The sequence below is a fragment of the Vidua chalybeata genome, chromosome 3 (genome assembly GCF_026979565.1).
Source record: "Vidua chalybeata isolate OUT-0048 chromosome 3, bVidCha1 merged haplotype, whole genome shotgun sequence".
Classification (NCBI taxonomy): Eukaryota; Metazoa; Chordata; class Aves; order Passeriformes; family Viduidae; genus Vidua; species Vidua chalybeata.
The window spans coordinates 77081463-77102386 of NC_071532.1; the positions used below are offsets into that span (position 1 = coordinate 77081463).

At 40.1% G+C, this 20924-nt stretch overlaps 1 protein-coding gene across 2 annotated transcripts; it reads right to left on the reverse strand.

Annotated features, from left to right (window-relative positions):
• Positions 1-228: 228 nt before the first annotated feature.
• On the reverse strand, positions 229-20791 carry CASP8AP2 (caspase 8 associated protein 2). 2 transcript variants are annotated; one of them, XM_053938162.1, is made up of 10 exons: positions 20613-20791; positions 19212-19287; positions 18052-18132; positions 16183-16283; positions 14944-15018; positions 13635-13750; positions 9803-12306; positions 5891-8813; positions 4250-4349; positions 229-2936 (listed from the first exon to the last, which is right to left on the reverse strand). In XM_053938162.1, exons 2-10 carry the CDS (start codon positions 19258-19260, stop codon positions 2880-2882), a joined length of 6006 nt encoding a protein of 2001 aa, XP_053794137.1. In that variant the 5' UTR covers positions 19261-19287; positions 20613-20791; the 3' UTR covers positions 229-2879. The 2 variants fall into 2 exon arrangements, with proteins under 2 accessions (XP_053794137.1, XP_053794138.1); XM_053938163.1 differs by lacking the exon at positions 14944-15018.
• Between the last annotated feature and the right edge of the window lie 133 nt (positions 20792-20924).

Genomic DNA, 20924 nt, shown 5'->3' on the forward strand with positions numbered 1-20924 from the left:
GACTCTCAAAGGGCCACAAGCTACACTCTTCCAGTGAAAGGTCTTGCACACAAAATGATCTTTCTCCTTTGTAATATTTCACTCAACAATAACTCCCTGTTTCCAGAAAAAAGACTGAAGTTGTAGGTCCTGTCTCATAAGTGGCTTAAGGGTTTTACATAGTTTGTGAAACTCTCCAATTCCAGTCACATTCACTAAGAAATAAGCAGTATGTACTCAGAGCAGTAATTACAGCAGAGCAGCAGCCGACAACTTCCATGTTTATTGGCCAGAACATCAACATAGCTACTCACTTATACAAACTAAGAGAAGTAAATTTTAATGCTGCTTCACAGCATGTGTAGCTGTCAAGTCATTAACCATCAGTTCTAGAAAATATTTTGATTTACCTGAGGTTTCACAAAGTAGACTGTAGAATTACATACAGTACATTTGGCATATATGTATCAAAATTTTTGTTGGAGAAATAAATTACAAACAATGGTACAAAACCACTCCAAGCCAACCTTTGTTCAACAAGAACATGTGTGTGAGTTTTAGAGTTTTATTTTTTGTATTGCTCTTACAGTAAGCAAACTATTCAGTTTATACAAAATAAACCTGTAGTTTTATATACTTTAAAAAATCATCTTTGGCTAAACAAAGCTCTTTCTATTTTTATACATATATTTATATATGTACAAACATCAGATATTTTACATGACCACATAGGAACCTGTACACATAGATACAATAGAGAGAACATTAACCAAGTTTCACACTTTATAAAAAACAGAATCCAAGTCAAATTCAAAACAGTCAAACCCTGCCCCCATCACCTATACAGATATGAAAGTAAGTAAACACAGACAAGGAATAAACAACTTTGTAATAAAATACTGCCTGCCTTTTTTTGACGCAGAGAGGAAGCACTTAAGTGGAGAGAAGTGACTTCCCTCAGTGCCCTCAGTACTGTGCACATGCTGATCTATTAGCATATGGTTGAAAGAATACTCTTCGGAGAGCCTGATTTTTCCACACACATGAAGACTTCTCTGCAAACTGACTATTCTGAAAACAGTTTCAGTTAGATTTAAATCTCCAACAAATTAACAGTTGTCACAAACGTTTGTTAAGAACAAGCACGGGTTGGTGCACCGATCCCCCACTGAAATTACCAGGCACTGACAGCAAAGCACGGAAGGTGGGATTTGATCACTGAAAGCAAACATTTCAGAAACAAGCACGAAAGATGGAAGACTGCCAGAACTGACATCATCACCCAGTCAACTCATTACTTGTAACAGTTTCCAGAGCACTGCCTAAAACAAGGACAATGCACTGTTTGGCAGCATGACAATCCGTTCCATAGGTCACATGTACAATACTCCAAGGGGTCAGTGACAACATCACTGACAAATTATCTGATGGTTTATTAGAAAGAGAAGTCTGTCCCATTAGTTGGAGAGAGAACAAAAAACATGCTGACATTGAAGAAATGGTCACTGGACTCTGAAAAAGAGCCAATTCAATCCAAGTTGAAAGGCAATGCACTTAGGTGAGGGCTATTAAATGAAGTATAACTGTACTCAGCAGATGCTCTGACTGAATAAAGACTATAGCAATTCCAATCCTCCATAGAAAATAAAACCTCAAAAATGAATGAATTCATTAAACAAAACCCCTTTCAACTTCCAGGGATGAGAAACATCTCTTCTCTCTGAGAAACATCTCAGAGAGAAGAAAAAACAAAAACCTTTTAAGAAATTTGGGATAAAACAGCAGTTATGTATGAGATGTGTGCGTAAATACACACACACACAAACATATATACTTTAGGTATGTTCTAGTAAAACTGGAAACAGTTATAACAGATTTTTAAAAATAGAACATAATGAATTTCTAATGCACTAAACAATTTGTAAAGATAGATGCAATTGCTGTCAAAACATGCCAAGTTGACAAGCTTTTAAAAACTGCCTGTTTTTATAGAAAAGTTTTGCTTCTGGTTAGTAACTACAAAGTCACATTTTATGAAACTGTAAAGGTCTGTTTCTAAATTAATTTCTAAAAGAAAATCATTTCTCAATATTTAATTAAAAAAAAAACCCAGAATGTAGATTATGTTGAAGACCTAAATGAAGTACCTTCTACAGATGTAATTTGGAACAGAAAAACGTAATGGCCTTTGCGGAGGAGCGTTCATGTAAAGTAACATTTACACCACCCTGCACTCTGACTGTTCTGAAAACAGATTCTGTTAGATTTACATCTCTTGTAAGTAAACAATTGTCACAAATGTTTGTTAAGAACAAGCTGCAAGATCCACCTATTCCTGAGCAACAGAATTCAATTACTAGATAAGCAACTTTTGGAATCATTGCTATCACTGCCCTGCCTTATTTTAAAAGAAAAAGACCTCACTTCTTAAAATAAGTTCCACAGTCACCAAGATGACCTACCTGTCAGTTTCCAGGATTGGCTACCAACTGGATTCCAAAGCACTCTTACTTTTTAAGATCACAGTTTGAGATCAGCACATGCAGAACTTCTGACAAGTGAAGCAAGAGCCACCACTCCCACTCTTGCCCCTGTCTCCACCCACAGAACACCTTTAACTAACAGGAGATGACCCCATTGAAATGATACTGCCCCATGTGCAGTGTCAAAGCCCTTTCTTTCCTAGCCACTCGGTTTGTGAAGTTCCCTCTGTGTTAGTCTGTTAAAGGAGTTCAGAGGAAACTCAGACAAGTAAATACTAACAGTGCACTGGATTTACCAAACTCAGTATTCTGACTCGGATACCTCCCCATAATCCCACCAATACGAATGCACCGGCTCCAGTCCATCCTTGCAGGTCACAGCTAAGCCCTGTAACCATGAAGCAACTTGGTTTGAGTCTACTTGCACTTGGATTTCTTGAACAGCTTCATTAACTGCTTGAATCGTTCTGAAACCTAAGAGAGGACAAAAAAAGGAAGATATATCATTAAGGCCCTCAACTTCCATACCTACCAAGACAGATTGATCTGACATCAAGTTTTTTTTAAGACCACCACTATTTACTTCGAAGAAATTTTAGTCGGAGAATTTTAGGAGCACAATTAACAAATTAACTGGATCTAGGAAGTCGTCCTATACCTTTCACATTTGAAACAGCTTCCAGGTTAATCAAAGACAGCTAGAGCCAACACAGGTTTAATACAGGTTTCCCTACAAGGAGGAGGAAAAAATGAAGGCTTCAAGCCAATTAGCCTTGAATTTACCACACATAACCATGAGTGAGATGCAAATGTAAAGACAAAAGCTTATACTGTACTCCACAAAAAGCACCATTTATAGGTTATTTCCTACCCTCTTGCACAATTGTTGCTTCAGGTATTTTTTGCTCATCATGGAGTAATCTGCCTGCCAGGGATTTTACATAACTGGTCTGTAGATCAGAATAAAAAGCCTTTTTGCTGAACATAGCTACAGCAGCTGAAGTAGTGACCTCATTCAGCTCTAAGCTACTACTTTTTATTGCTGTATACATATTGCTATAGCATATTGATGATCCACCAAACTAACTTGGAAGAGAGGCATAAATGCACAGATAACATTATTTTATCTAACCAGCCACCCCAACAGCTTCTAAACACCACAAAAAACTCTAGAACCATGCAACACAATATCCTAAAAGACAAATCCCAATCATGCAGCTTTTCCTATGGAGTCAAATGTGTTTCTCCCTTTCTAGATTTGCAGGATACATATTAAGAGAGCAATTCAACTCAAGTATAAAGTTAGATGGAAACCTCTGGGAATATTCTACATTAATTTGGTACCTGTGTCTTTTGAAACTTTTACATTAAAAGGTGAAAGGAAAAATAGAAACACCTTCATTAAAAATGTCCTTTCTGCACAATCATGATAATTTTTTCTCAGCTCTAAATTGAATATATTTCTAATTTATTAAAGGTGTCCAAAGGCTTCAGGCCTCTCAAAATTGTCTTTCTTTACTTAAGTGCTGATCCAACAACAGAACAATGCTGTTGTACCAGGATTATGAGTGGAGCAGTTCCAATGTACCAATTGAACAGGTACTGAGGAATCCCCATAACACCCCTATATGTATTTTTAAGAAGTAACAACTGGCAGAGTTCAAGATTCTTTTTTTCAGGAAAAGAAAACTACAGACTTGTAGAAGATCTCCAAAGATTTTTGTTCATGTGTAATTGTAAATGTAGGAATACTGCTGGTAGTATATATAAGAATGATCATCACCTACCTGATTTGGGCTTTTGTTCAGCCTAGTGGCCAAGGAAACAAAGGTTTTGCTTGATGGTCCTTTTCTCTGACATTCCAGTAAAATTTCTCGGTCATCATTTCTACAGCAAAAATGCATTTTTAAAACATTAATACATATAGTTGTGTACACATACACAAACAAAATAACACATACAGGTATATATAAAGTTCAGAGTATTTCCAAACTACAGAACGTGAGTTCAAACAGCAGCAACAAATTTGTGGAGGATCCTTTCTTCTACCAGCCCAGAGTAACAGAGTCAGTACAAACAAGTGGTAGTAGAGATTATGTTCCCCTACTAGGAAGAGCAGGACTGTTAGAACAGAGCTAGCCCCAAACTAAAGTCCAAGAGTTTTAAGGTTCTAAACCAGATATTTTAACTTGAATTGAAAGGAACTCAAACTCAACAGAGGACAGCAGTTCCAGCCTCAGTTTGCATGGCTGAACAGCAGCTTTCACCTGAGGCCCACTGAAGTTTGACTTCTCTAAGTGGCTTAATGTAACAAACATACTCAGAGAACATCTACTGCTCACACGAGAATAAAAAAAACCAGGAGTCTATTCTGAAGTGCATCACCAACTTCCTGTTTGTCTCATCAATGAATTTAGGCAAAATGTGTATAGACAGCAATTTTATTTGGCTGGAACCTATCATACTTCAACAAATTATACTTATTTTCTTCAATTTCAAAGAAAAAATTACTGACTAGTTATTTAAATAAATGTCTTTTTAAAAAAAAAAAAGATAAACAAAAGTTCAAAGAAACAAAAACTGCGAAACTGAAAACTTGATCATATTCATACATAAAACTGTAAGTCTCTTTCTACCTTGTTGATTTGCACATTAAAAAATCACATTAGCTTTTGCTGTCTTTTTTCTGTGAAGGAACTGATTTTCTTTTAAAATGCTTCCTAGAAACTTACTATATCTGAACTATAGTTCAGAAAAGTCTGTGCTGAAACTTTTAGAAGCCCCTTTATAAAGTGTTCATTGTATCAAGTTATAGCAAGAACAGCAAAACCTGCCAACTATAGTTTCTTAAAAATAAGAATACATCACAATAATTTTGCATGTATTATTGACACAGACAGCCATCTCCTTTGTCACCCACATCCTGCAAATCAGAATATATTGAGTTGAAAGGTTGACTGGTACATTTCCACAGATTGAGCAGCTCAGACCCAAAACCATGCCTTCCCTCAGAGGGGGAAATCTTTAGCTGTTCTTCACCAGTCACCAATGCCTCACAGGAACACCAAGGATCTTCACCCCCTACCAAGCCTGGCTGGAATTTTTGGATAAAAAAAATAAACCGGGTAGGGGAAATAATAAGAACATAGAGTAGATGACAATAGGTCTTGTTACCCTGGCACACAAGCTTTCAAAACAAAAGCCAAGAGGACTCCTGCTTTGGGAGATGTGGATAAGTGATGGACATCAATCTCCCTCACCAATCCTGCATTGATAAAAGGAGGCTCCCATTCCCCTTTTTAGACAAGGGTGTAGAGCTACCAAATAACTTTGGTCAATAGCTAACTACCCTCTTCTTCCCTCTTTTCAGTGTTTCACATAATTTTAAAAATCCCTAAAGTAATTAAGTAGATCAAATCAGAAATTACCTTGTCCAGGAAACTACTACTTCTCCCTTCTTTTTAATGATGTTTTTGGCATAGAGGCCAGGTGATGATGGAGATGAAGCCAAAGGAGTAGAGTCTTTATTCTGCTGCAGGTCATTCTTCTTACTGGAACATTGCTTGGGTGATGAATTTCTATCTTCAAACCTGACATTACCTTCATTGCTGCCCTCACCTGATTCAGTTCCTTTTCGCTGCCTTTTTGAATTGGAATTCTCTTTGAGAATCTCTTTTTTCCTCTTTTTATTAGTTTTATCATCTATACTTATCTGACATCCTCCACTAGTCTTTGAACTGGGTTTTGTTTCAAGATCACATTCACCTGCTACAGTCTTATTAGAAAGCTCTTCTGTTAGGTCTACAGATGCATCAAAGCACTCTTCCAGTTCTTCCTTTTTATCACTGACTTCTGAGTTTCCTGTTGAAGTTTCCTGAGTCCCGTTATCTGCTCTGGATTCCATTGTATGACATGAAGTTTCACTAACAATACCATCTGTTATGCATGACTTCATATTGCATCCAGCAGGAGTAGAATCTTGAGATCTAACATGCATTTCATTTATGTTTTCAGATACTTGCAATTTCTGTGCCTCAGAGTGCTCAGAGCCTTCATCTGGGCTTTCAGTGTTGTGGCTCTCTTTGTCTGAAGATTTTCTACAGGTTACAGTAGTTTCTTCCTTTCCAATACTACTGTGTGACTCCTTCAGAGGCTGAGCTAAGGCAGGATTTTGTTCTCGTTCAGTGCTGACGTGAGGCAAGTGATCCATTTTAACCACATCTGGTTTGACAGTTTCTTTCACAGTGGCACTCTGGCTGTCCTTTTCTTTTCCTCCAGTTCTCATTTCTCCTTTTCCAATCTTGGCTGAGGATGCCTGTGCCTCCTTCACCGGAGCCATCTGATCAGATGCTGGTGAGGCAGATGGCACTGCCCGCCGAATCTTTACAATAAAATGATCATTGGATTTCTCCATGATTACTGCTTGCATTGGTAGGCTGGGGCGACACTGAAAACCAGGAGCTACAGGCCGACTTGTCCACGATGATGAACAACTTGATTTACTGCTTGAGTTATCAGATTCTAAAGCCAAATGAATGTCTTGTTCAGTGGCATCCTCCTCTCCAAGAAGTGCATCTTCGCTGTAATGTGCGCTAACAACACCCTCTGGAGCTGAGCTAGAATTATTCTCGGGTTTTAGGAAGCTGAGGTGAGCATCTGATTTCAAAGGAGATGGAATCGTTAAGGAAACAGCCAAATCTTCAAGGAGGATAGAAGAAATACACGATTTAGTCTTCTGTAAGTTGCATTCATCTTCTTTGCATGAAGCTGAGTTTGTGGAAACCTCAAACATACAGCTCTCATCCAGCACATCTGGATCAACAGGCATCTGAGGCCTAGATGCTAATGAGGGAGCTCTTACAGGTGAAACAATAGTCCAGCTAATATCCTCATCCAGTTTACAATCCATGCATGCCTCCTTTGGAGTGATGTCTGGCTCCAGTTCAGCAGTATTATCCCTGCATTTATGACTGTCTAAAAACTGTTTTTCTGGAGTCCTGAATTCACAGTCGTTTCTGTTGATACTGCCACCATTTTTTTCCAAGAGATCAGAACCTTGTAATAAGCTTTTGAAAATTTCACCCATTTGAGCATCACTTACTAGATTAAATGTAAGACTGGACGCTTGCTGTTCTGTGAGAAGCTCATAACTAAGATCAGACTTGTTAGCATCTCTGGACAGCTGGAGTCCTTCCTTCTCAAATTTAACACCCTTCAGTGGAGTAAGAGTGCTTTGCAAATTATTCTCTTTAGAGAGGTGAACTTTTGTTTGGGAATTTCTTGTGTTATCAATGGAATTAAGACATTTTGTAAAGGCAGTTTTTGGAGCACCTGTCTTATTTTTCTCATGGTGACAGTTAGATTGTTCATAATCTACAGTTTGTTTTGAAATATATTCTTCAGGCTTTTGAGAACCTTCTTTCAGGGACTTTTTTCTAGAACTCTCCACATCATTTTTATGACTGATCTTGTGGTTTGGCTTTCCAGCTCTTTCAAACTTCCCTTCCTCACCCTCACTTTCCACATCACATAGCTTTATTATAATTTTCCTTATCTTTTCAAATAAGTAATCAAGTTGTTCATCTACAAATTTCCACAACTGTTTTTTCATATCTGATACTTGCTGGTCAAAAAGACGGTCCACTATTGCATTCTTTTTAACTTGTTTAAGTTTCGACTCTATAATATCACAGATGTTCAATTTTAATGTATCACCTAATGCACATATCTTGGAAAAGTTCAAGTATCTTATTAATGCTGTAAAATTTATGATCCCAGATTCTATAATTCTGTGAAAATGCTGAACTGGGAAGTGTACTTTGAACTTCATATAACTTTTCCTCATCTGTTTTCGTATAGCTCTGAGCATCTGCATGATCTCTTGTATATTTGAAGGTTCAACAATAACATGAACTATTTTTTCAAGACAAGCAATGCTCACAGTTTTGTTTTTCTTCATATTCTTTGAAGATCTGAAGGTTTGATTTTTGCGCCTCTCTCTGTTCTTTTGTGCGCTTACTTGCACAGAAACAAATTTTCCATTATCTTCATTGCAGTGCACGGTTTTGCTATTTTGATTCTGTGGGCTGCTGGTCAAATTTCGTGTCTCAGAAGAAGCTTTTGGTCTTGACTTCTTTGTATTTTCAGAGCCTCTCTCTGGTTTAGATCTTTCTTTATCTTCATCACTACTTACGATTTCGCCTTCTTCTAATTCATCTGAAGAGATACTTAGCCGAGACTCCATCTCTAAGTGTTCATCAGACATGCTAACTGGCTTTTGATTTTCTTTGTTTACCTCCTTTGACAAGTTCTTTGAGGGACAGATGACAACAGTACTTTCAGGCATTAAATCTATAAAAAGAAAACAGTTTGCTAATCACCACAAAGAATGCAATTTTAAACAGGTATTTTCAGAAAAGCGTGCAAGATTCTCTTCTGTAAACTGATTATTCAGAACTGTTTGAACTCAGGAAGCCTGAGCTATAATGAGTTTGAGTGGTTTGCTTCAGCAGCTGCTTAATATATTTCTTTGAGCTTTAAAGGGCAAATAAAGCTTTATTTTGAGCTTTAAGGGGCCTCAACATTTCATGAAACACATGTGAACTATCTCACAAATGCATCAATTCAAAAGACAGAAATATAGCAGTTTTCATCAGTTTCAAATTTCTTTCCATTTACTTTAACAAGTTTCCTGATTACTGTACCAGCTAACTTATAAGTCTCACATCATTATGAACTAACATTTATAGACAATAATTGGCTTTTCTTTTAACAATTTCAAAACTAAAACAAATTAAGAACAAATGACCCAATAACGTTTTAATAATCCTGTACAGAGTTACGCTCTGAAACGTAAGAAACCATATTTCAATGCCACTTATGTAGTACAAAACCTAAACTTCCAAGATTTTTTTTTTGTTTTAATTGCAGTAGGACATTAGAAGGAAGACTTACATTCACAAATACTTGAAAGAATATAATCCTACATAACTTCCACAATTTCAAAGAAAACCTTAAGAGATCTATGCAAAACTAGCCACAATTAAGAAATGTGTATGTATTTTTTTTAGGAAGTTAATACAAAACTTTTATTTCAACCAGTTTTCTGTCAATAGTGACCAACTCCAGTTTTAGAGAACTAATATTCAAATGGCTGGAATCCTGGCTGCAACATTAAATGCTGCCACCACTAACAAAAAAGACCACTGGGACATACACAGCTTAAGAAGACACGATTTCTATTTTTCAGAAAGCAGTTAAAAGAAGTAATTTCTGCTTTCCATGAGTGGATCTTCTAAATTTTATGTAGAAAATAAATTAGAATATACACATGCAAATACCTTTGTTGTAAGTCTTCCCAAGGCCTTTACAGGGACTTTCCAACTTCAGTGCTTTAGCCAAGGGACGCACTGGACTGTTCAGTGGGCTGATTGCCTTTGGAATATACCTCAAGTGATTGAGATCAATACTCAGTATTGAGCTGTCATCATCAACAGCAACTGGGTTAGTTTCTCTCTCTTTAGTTACAGGATGCATCTCACCACTGAGAGAAGATGCTGTTGCAGTACTGTTATCAGTTAGGTCTGGCCCCAGATCACAGGCATTCTGGTCAACTAGTGGTTCATCCTTATCACTTATAGTTCTGTCCAGTGAGTGAGATGTACTCATATTAACTTCACAGATACTCTTTTCCTCAATGGGATAGTCAACATTTTCTGCAGCCAGGTGATCATCATCCTTAACTACTTCCATTAAAGAGTCCGGTTTTGTTTCACTGCTATCATCTGCAATATCAGAGGATTCCAGGTCACCAGAACTTCTGGCTTCTGAGTCATCTAAGACAACATTTTGAGAGCCACATTGATCTGCAGAGCTTTCTACGTTAGCAGCCAGCCCTGTTTTATCTTCCTCTTTCTTCTCTGCTGCTGACTCTAGAAGGTCTCCTGTACTTGCATTTGCAGGTTTAGGTTGTGCCACTTCTGCTGCTGGTACATAATCATCCTGCCTCTCACCCTCTGTCACAGACAGCTCTTCACACTCTGACACACTCCCTGTCACCTCCAGGGGCAAACATTCAGGGTGGTTCAAACCTGTCATTGCTGCTGTTTTTACTGAGGCTTCCAATTCAACTGGATCACAAGCCTCTGCTGCTTCTGAAGGCATTTCAGCCTCCATCTCATCAGGAACCAGCATCTTTGCTGCTTCTGGCAGGGCTTGGGGCTGTACCTGACCCCCTTCTTCTGGTAAGGCTTCTGAGCTTGGTTCATCAGCTGTGACTGCTGGCAACGCTTCAGACTGTGCTGGATCTGCTGCTGCTACTTTCAAGGCTCCATTTTCAGAACTGACAGAAACAGGCAGTGCTGGTTCCATGTTGCTCTGAGCTGCAGTGTCCAGGACTTGTAGTGCTGAATGACTGTGCTCTGTGGGACCACAGTCTACAGGGTGGGCAGAATCTAAGAGCTCTGCTTTCAGTGTGAGCTCGGTACTTCCCTCATCAGTGGCCTTTTGGGAAGGTGTTTTAAGTCCATTCATTGCAGAGAGACATTGCTTCTTATTAGGAGAAAGAGTTAAATTTAGCTTTTCCATAAAGCTAAGTTTTAAGTCTCTGCTTTTTGGCCCAGTGTGATTACCTTTAGTTTTGGGTACCTTATCATCTTTTAAAGTATCTGCTACTCTGGATGTTTCTTCCAGCTTACAGGATTTGTTTCTCTCACTTTTTGTAATATGTGTACCTTTCTTGGAGTCTTTTACAGATTGGTGAGAAAATTCCTTTGCAAGTTTTTTTTCATTTCTAGAATGTCTATTTTCATCCTGATCCTCTCTTTCCCTTTTCCTTTTTTCTTCAGTTCTGTGTCTTTCTGATTTGGAATGTGCTGTTTCCCATTCATGTCTACTACTACTTTCCTTCAAGCGTGCATATTTATGCTCTCTGCTGTTGGAATTAGAAGGTGAAGTCCTTCCTTCTCGAGAGGTATGATCATCTGTTCCCCTGTCTTTCTTGCAGTCAATGTGTTTTACTTTTCTAGACTCTTCCACACGACATTTATGTGATTCATGAAGACTCTTTGAATGTTCATTCTTGGAGTGTGGACTGCTTCCCCTACTAGGCCTCCTTGGTTGGTCTTGCAGCTTCTCATGCGGTTTATTTTTTTGGCCAGCATGTTTTTCACCTTTATCATGTGTTTTAATGTCTTTCTTTAATACATTTTGTAATCTCTCATCAGCATACAATTCACTTCTTGTTTGAAATCTGTCTTTACCAGCTGTCTGTTTCTCCCAGGAAGAAGCACCTTTTTCTACTCTTCTTTCCACACTTGGACTGCATTTGAGTTTCATGCTCTGACTTTTTTGTTGCAACTCATTTTTACTAGCCTTCTCTGAGAGGGTTTTCAGCTTCTGTTGAGGATCCAAATTGCCCTCCTCACTGTCACCATCATTTCCAGTGCTCTGATGTACTTCTCTTTTGTATTTGCTGACATTTCCCCTGCTGTGCTGTTCATTACTTTTAGTTTCTTTTCTTTCCTTTCTGTTATCCTTGCTGGTATGGTTGGAGGTATGGTCATAGCTCAGTGCACACATGTGAGTACCATCACTGCAGAGCTCTTCGGGAGGGAACCTCGGAAAAAGTGGAGTGTTTGTTTTTTCAGTGCCACACTTCCCACTGTCCGTGTTGTGAGATGAGTAACTGTGGTATGCATCTTTTGAACAGTCATTTTTCATTCTATGCTCCACCTTCGTATTGTCACCAAAATCAGAAGGTCTGAATTTGGAATCTTTTGTTTTGGTCGATCCCGGAAGGTATGTTCTGGTGAAAATACTTCGATGGTTGGGAAATTCTGATAGCCTGTTTATAAAAACAAAAAAAGTTACGTTATTTTTAAATTTATTTAAACATAACTAAAGCTGAACTGCCATGAAACCATGTTTCTGTAAAAATTGTTAACACTTTCAATTTCAAGCTGAAAAAAAAGGGTGGTGCTATAAAAAGACACTTAATAATTTCTATCAGCACAAAACAAAAGAATATAATTTATATATATATTTTCCAAAAGAAATTCATCTAAAGAAAAATCAAGATTTATGAAAAAAAAAATCATGCAGCAGACAAGGCATGTTTCGAAGATCTCAAGGTGCCAATTTCCCCACAATTTTCCATGATGGGTGCCTCCAAAATACCTAGATCAAATACCTGGTTCACAAACTTTCATCACCATCACATGATATTGCAGTGGAACTTGTAAAGTATATAGTGTCAAATATTTAAAACAAATAAGTCTTTTTCAAAGACTTTAATTTAAAATTCAGAATAATGTACTCAAAGATGTGCAAATGGCAGCTGTTGTGTGAAAGCTGATGAGCTGAAAGAACTACACATGTCAAAAACTCTTGATCTCAATCAAATTGTGCCTGGTAATTCTCTGTATTTACAAGGAAACCTGCATAGTTTCTATGCATCTAGCCTTTAGCACAGGAATCTCAAAGAAACTTTCTTTACAACATGTTTTGGCGCAGGAAAACATCAAATGGTCAAAACAAAATACAAACGTACCAATGATGTGTGACCTGAGTGACAAGGAGGAGTCCTGAATCCCAAACCCCTGCTCTGGTTTTACACGGTTCAGAAACCTTACTGTCAGCTACTCTCCCATCCATACTTCATTGTTTCAACTCCTTCCAGTAACATCAGTGGTACACAGAAATAACCAAGAATTCTCTAGTTGTTACCCCCCACCACTGGAGACAGGGATTTCATATCTTGCCAGGAAAACTATTATATAATCTATTTCTTCTCAGTTGTTGTCTGAGAAGTTCCATGGAATTCATATCTGAGGCCATAAAACAGACACAATTCAGCTTCAAAACTAGTAAGATAACGCTTTCAAACATGCAAGATGGTTAGATAACCCACAAGGAATAGTGGGTTACGAACAAACAAAAATTCATGCAAATGGTCACCACTTGGACTCCTTGGTTTCTTAAGCAGAATCCCAAGACCTCATCAGGCAAAGGAGATCCGTTTTCCTCTGATTGTACTGGTTCTAAACTACACAATAATTTACTAAGTAATGTTTTTTTTCATTAATTTTTTTTAAATATACACAAACATTTCAAACAAGTATATAGACATGATCAGACCAAAAGCATCTTTTCAGTCCTACTGTCTATTTGTACCTTTGATGCAGATGACTGATTTCTTCATCCTTACGGTTAATTTCCACTCTTGCTGTTTTGATAAGGGCTGAAATATTCTTTTTGAGAGCCTGGTTTTCATTCTGTAGAATGATATTCTATTTTCAATATATATAAAACAGACAGCAAGAGAGAGAGGGAGAGAAAAAAACAAGAATTAGCTTGGATATCCAACCATGTAATGAAAAACAGTGCAAGACAACCACTAGAAAAACATCCCATCATTGGCAAAGTGACAGTAAAACACATATAAACCCTTTCAAAGAAATCAGAATTATTGAAATCCAAAGAAGTTTGTGGTTCTGGTTTTGTTTTTTAAGAAACATTACTCACATTTATGCTTCTGTTTGTGGTCCTGGCAATTATTTCAAACATTTCAAGCATACAATTTAGTAAAACTGAAATATGCCATAAAACAAGTGAGCTAAAAAATGGTAATTCACCTCTTTGCTTCATTCTTTTACTCATTTATTTCTTTCTTGGTCACTGCATCAAATGAGAGATGTAGCTCTCAAGCACTTTCAGAGAAAGAGGATAACTGTATTTCTTTCAAGGTATCGAAACCAACTTTGGGTGCTTTATCATTCTAACATTTCTAGGTATGATATTCTAGAACCCTGTCAATCCTAGAAATAGTTCCTTCTCTTGGTAATTGTCCTCAGCAAAGCCTGCTCAGAAAGGCAGAGAAGTTCTGCAGAAAACAATACAGAAGTGTCACAGGGCAGCAGCTGCTTACCACTGCAAGCCTTAGAACCTTTGGGAGTCATGTGTAATATGCAGTAGAGCACACTGCAGAACTGCCCCAAATAATCCAGCTCTACAGAATGGCACAGCAAGGGAACACCAGCTGAAGCTGAAGAGCAGTTCAGACTTATCAGAATAGCAGTATGCTCAAAGCAACACAGACATCTGTTTCCAGTTCTAATGACAGCTCAGGTACCTTTACAGCCCTGTCCCTAGTGCATTAAAAAAACAAGAGTACTGGATACCTTTCTGGTAACTATTCATTTGACACATTTACTTTCTAATCAGGAAGACAGAAGATAGCTTTTAACCAAATAAAGTCCTACTGCACACAACACTGTGAAACATTCATTTACCCACTGATCTTGTCAGTAGGCTATCCCCACCAACCATCCTAGGCAGCCCAAGCTCCTAACATCTACAGGGATGCTTTACAAACCACCCATGCAATGGATCAAGTCTGGAAAGCATATGAAATTGCTTTCTCAAAGCAATATTCCATTTACTTTGCATGATCTTGACAATCTTTCCCTTTGAACTACAATACCTGTGCCTGTATTTCTTTAAATTTCTTCATCAACTCTTTAATTTGCTGCTGACATTTTCCATATTCTGCCTGCAACTGTCAAAGAGAGAATTCACAGCACAGAAGTGGACTTAGTCATACAGAAGAGTTACTTCTCTAGATCTATAGTTAGTTAACACACTAAAGTATATTACAAACCACTGTTCTTTCCCCCCAAAGAAACTCTTGAAAACCATATTGAAACAAAAGGCTTCAATATGCTCCAATTGGTATGCAGGTCTCTAAAACAACACAAATACTCAGAGAAAATCTGTGGGTGCTTGCCTAACAGTAATAGGTTAAGAATAACAGGAAGTCATATTATTGTGAAATTAAAGACACAACTACTAAGGGGCAGGAGTTCTGAGAGCCAAATAGACTCTGAACAGATCTCATGTAACACAAAACAGGTAAGGGAAAACACAATAAAAAGTTACTACAAACAAACTTGGACTGCAAAAATAGACTGCAAAGGACACAATCCTGCTGAGATCGCAAAGTTAAGGAAAATAAATTTGGCATGAGCTCTTCTTTAGAGGTAGACAGTAACAAAGTTTTCACAGGAGAATGGACAATTTCCATTCAAACAAAGAGTCAACAACTTTCAAACTTGCAAAGTGATATTTTCATCACTCATTAGAGTCCTGGAGGGTTCACTCCTACTTATTCTACAACATCTGTGGATGCCATCCCTTTCATGCCATTTAAATATGTCTTATAGGCCAGGATTGGTGATGCTGCTAAAGTGAGTGCTGTCTTGATTTGCTAGAAGCAGTTACCTACTGCATGGCCACCTTCAGTCTCAAGGACAGAATTTAACAACATATAAGACAGGTCATAGATTTATCTGCTTTACTCTGGTAAAACTTCTTGGGAGAAATGTCAAGACTAGCTTTGTATCAGATGTCTGACCAGATCCTTGCCTACAGAGAAACCACAATACATTTTCCCACAACACAGCTGATAAATGAACTGCATGCAAAGCATGAGAAATGGGAACAGATCATGTAACAGAGTGACAGATACACTTGTTCAGATGAACTTGTTGTTCTAAGACTTTATTAGCACACTCTTGTTTTTACTTATTTAAAAAGAGCCTATTTTTCCTACAATGTGAGCATGCTGACAACATTTTCTGTACTTTACTTTTTACATAAGGAAATTTGGAGAACCCCCCCCCCCAAACACCAGAAGGTTTTTTTTTCCCATATTAATACACACCTGGTCATAGGATGCTTTCTTTGCAGTCCCTTCTTCAATTAGTATCTCATCAAATAAATTTAAGCCGCTTCTAGATGGTGTAGTATTTGGAGCAAAATTGTCTATATAAAGAAAGGCAATTACATGAGGAAAAAGCTATTTTTCTAACCATGTTGCATTGTGTACACTGTTCTATACTGTCTGTGCATTTTGGTTTTACTTCTTGTACTTATAAAGTAACAACACACAAAGTAATTATTACATGCTCATGTCATACCATGCTGCAATAAGGCACAGAGATTTCTTGAAATAAGCATCTGTAAGTGAAAGTGAAACAAAAAAAACCCCAAACAATCAAAACCAACTGACCAGCCAACACGGAAACACCCAAATTAATGACAGTGCTTTTTCCTCAAATCAGGAATCAAATCCTCAAATCCTGTTTACCAAATACACTTAACTGACAAGACCTGGCTTATGACACCCCTGAAATACAGATGCATTTGCAGACAAATAAATGAAGTCAGCTATGAAAGCTGTGCTTCCATCCTGTGGACAACATCATAATGCAAAAAGTACTATTAACATAATACAAAAGCATGTATAAATAACATCTTATGCGTAATAGAGCAAAGATCTCACCAGCCCTCTCTTCAAATTTAAAAAACCAAGGTCACTCAAAACTGGACTACATAAAATGTTTTCACTGCACTGCTATTCCTCCTTGCATCTTTAATGTTTACCAAACAATGCATCTCCCTATAAGAAATATGAACTTAAGAAATACAAAATGCAAAATGATAAAAAGATATATAGATGCTTTATGTCTGTAGGATATAGTACAATTCTTCATAAAAATTCAATGGTCTCACAGCAGTAACATCAGGAGAGAAATAATTGCTTAAATACTAGAAACAGCATTTCATTAAATGGTACTCTAAAGCTCACAAAAAAGAACATGTGCTGGATGTTACTTGCAAAGAAGTTAAAAGAGGAAATTAATTTACATTAGCATGCTGTAGGCACACAGTTTGTGGTAACTGGGAGTGGGGCTGTGGCCAAGCCTCATCCCCAATGGGCTGCAGCTGTGAGAAGCAGGTGAGCAGCACTGACAGCAATGAGCCCTGGAGTGCCCAGGTGCACTGAGCATCACCAAAGGGAACAGAGGGCACTCAGGTGCAGTGCATGAACAATTAGGGGTATAAAAGGTTGGGCTAAAGAACAAGAAGGGCAGATGCTTGAAGGTTTCTGAAGTGACACGATGTTACTCTGTATAGGCCTGAAGCCTCCTGATGAGGTATGGTGTTACTCTGTATAGGAAAATTCTTAAAGCCTTCTGAAATTGTATGGTGATGCTTTGTGTATCCTGGCTGTATGGACTTCAGCATATGCTGTAACAGCATGTCAAATTATTTGGAAAGTAACAAAAGGTTTAAAGGATATCCTGAATTTATTGTATCACATCAAAAGTATGTTCTGCATCTCTCACTGGGGATTTAGTGATCAGTGCCTTTTGGATCTGATCCTAAAGCTCACAAAAAAAACCCATGAAATAAAGGTGTTTTTTTCCCAAGGTAAAATGTCCTACTATCAAGGCACAGATAAAATAGCTAAGGTTTTCTGCACCCCTTTACATGCTCAACTATCTTCAAATAGCCAATATCAGAGGAAAACTATCTTTCACTCATTCAGCTAATAGATTTAAGAATTCTCTGCTGCATTTATACAGCCCAATATATATGTCTTGAATTTAAACAAGTTGCTTGCTTAAGCATAGGTTGCACCAGCTAAATGTAAACTTAAAACTAAGTACTGTTTTACTTGAAATCAGCCTAAGAAGCAGAGACTCTGTAATGTGCCAAGCCAAGCAGTGAGACACAATTAACCTACCAGAAACTGACAAACTGCTGTCCAAGCCATCATAAATATCCACGGAGCTCTCATCTCCTTCCCTGAAGGGGGAAGCTTCAGCTAAAGCGATGGGGAAAAAAAAGTCAAAGTAATAATTCAGTAAACTGCAAACTCTACCTTTCCCATAAAGTCAGTGCAGCTGCAGTCCTATACCAGTAGAAGTAATAGTACAGACCAGTAAAATGTGAATTTTATTCAGGAAACTGCTACTACTGTAGAGAAAAGATTAGTCACCAGGGAGCAAAGACAGTCTTGTAAGATCAGTTTGTAAATACTACAAGAACTGTGCATAAAGCAAATTATATGGCAAATAGATTTTAAAATGATAAATTAAGTAAACTTGCTCTAACTTTGAAACTGTTTTCTAGAATACACATAAATGCAAAACTTATACAACTCAACAACAAAAATATTTGGTATGATAAAATCACTACTGTTAAAAGAAAGATTTCTTGCTAAAGAGAAAGCATTGTAGCAGTCTGTATCATAATACCAACAATTTGCTTTAGTATTGCCATCTACTAACACACTAACTGGTTCTGAAAATCTATTTTAACCTAAATCTCCTCAGTCTCTCTTCATGTCTTTTTGCAATGCCTCTTACCATTCTTGTCTCCTCTATGTGAACCTCTCAATTTCTGCAACAACTATAAAGAAAAACATCAATACCCACAGTCCTTCAGAGGCTGGGAATCTCCCAAATATATGTTAAATCAACCAACTGTGGAGCTGGAAATAGAGAGTACCTTGATTATGGGTACTGTGGCAGTTGATAGCATATTGTCTCTTACAAACAGCAAACAAAGGAGCAGTGCCCCTAACTGCTCAAATGCAAGCTTCATTAAGACACAGTTGAAGGTTAAATTATGCACTGTGAAAGACAGGGGGGAGAGCAGTTCCAGACCCCCTCAAAACATTCCAGAAATCCAAAGTACACAGGTATGGTTTTAAATACAAACTCACTAATGGGATAGGGCTTGCATGACATTGTGCCACAACCATTTAATTACATTTGAAGGTCATCAGTATTTTTCACAACTTCAGAGTTGTTTTGTAAGTTCTTCCTGGACCTATTTATTTGCATAAGACTGCTTTCATTAATTCCCCACAAGCTAGAAAATAAAACTAACACTTCTTACCACTGTAGCGGATATCATACAGTCCCAGTCCATCCTCATCTGCTGCCATGATACAAACTCCCTACAGCTTCCCCATCTACGAGTAAAATATCAGAGCAAAGGGAACCAATTAACTGACAATTTCAGAACAGCAACAGAAAGCAGCATCATCGTGAAGTACAAAAATTACACCTGAGCTACCTGTGGTCCTTGTTCTTCAATAAAATCCACCACTAGAATAAGAAAACTCTTGGATCAATGTAACAAAGTGAGCTTTCAAGAAACATAAAAATTTATCTGTTACTTGAACAAGCATCCTGAAAATGTTTAACTGTCACTTATTGATCCTACAAAGGAATTTTGACGTGAAAATCAGCATTGCATTCTATGAAAAGATTATCCAAATGTGCAGCTTACCCAGTTAAAATAAAGTGATTTGATAATTCTGGTTTCTTCCCTACTGTCCATTTAAAAGCAAATTCCCGTTGTCTGACACCTGGGGAGCTGGCGGGGGGGAAGGCAAAGACACAGAGCAGCGCCGAGCAGCTCGTTCAGAGGCAGAGGCCCTTCCTCACTCGCTCCGCAGCCTGCACCCTCCCTGCACACGCGGGAAGGGGCTCCCGCCCGCCCCGGCGGAAGAGCGCGGGACCTCTCGGGGGTCAGAGCAGGAGCGCCGGCGGGGCGATGCGGGCAGGCTGTGCCGGAGGCGCGGGGCGGTGCGGGGGGGCAGGCTGTGCCCGGGGGTGCGGTGCGGTGCGGGCAGGCTGTGCCGGAGGCGCGGGGCGGGGCGGGGGGGCAGGCTGTGCCCGGGGGTGTGGTACGGGGCGGGCAGGCTGTGCCGGAGGCGCGGGGCGGTGCGGGGGGGCAGGCTGTGCCCGGGGGTGCGGTGCGGGGCGGGCAGGCTGTGCCGGAGGCGCGGGGCGGGGCGGGGGGGCAGGCTGTGCCCGGGGGTGTGGTACGGGGCGGGCAGGCTGTGCCGGAGGCGCGGGGCGGTGCGGGGGGCGCGGCGGGGCGCGCGCGGGGCCGGGAGCGCTCAGCGGCCGCCGCCGGCGCCGCAGGCCGGGCGCGGGGGGCGGGGCCGGCGCCGCGCCGGCCAACGGCCGCGTCCGCACGGCACATCCGCCGCCGTGACGCCGGCAAACCCCGCCCCCGGCCACGAGCGGTTGGCGCCAAAGTGAGGCGCGCGGGGCGGCCGCGCCCCGCCCCCTCCGCCTTGGCCCCGCCCCCTCGCCCCTTCCCGACCGCGGGCCCCATCCCGGCCCGGCCCCGAGCGCGGGAAATCGCGCGCTGCTCCCGGCGGGACGAGCCGGAGCCTCCCACCTGCTCCGGCCCGGAGCTCGTAGCAATCACCGCTCACGTAGGCCCGTGCCGCGGCCGCCGGAGGCCGCCCGGGGCTGCTACGCACGACACATGCGTGCTTACCTGGTGTCGTTCCGCGCTGCTGCCGCGGTGGTCCCGAGAAGCCCGAGGTTTAATCCCGGCGGCTGCTGCTGTCGGCGATCCCGCTGCCAAACCCCTGCAGGGACATCGTTACCGCCCGACAGCCGCGCTCGCCCTCCGCGAGCGGCTGCCGCCGGGGGCGTAACGCTCCTGCCGCCCGAGCCGGGGCCACCCGCTGCCGCGTCCGTCACCGCCCGCCCTCGGCCGCCTCCCTGACCCAGATTTAAAGGGCTCGCGGGCGGGCGAGTCCGGCGGCAGCAGCGGCAGCTGGCTCTCCGGGAAGCGGAGCGCAGG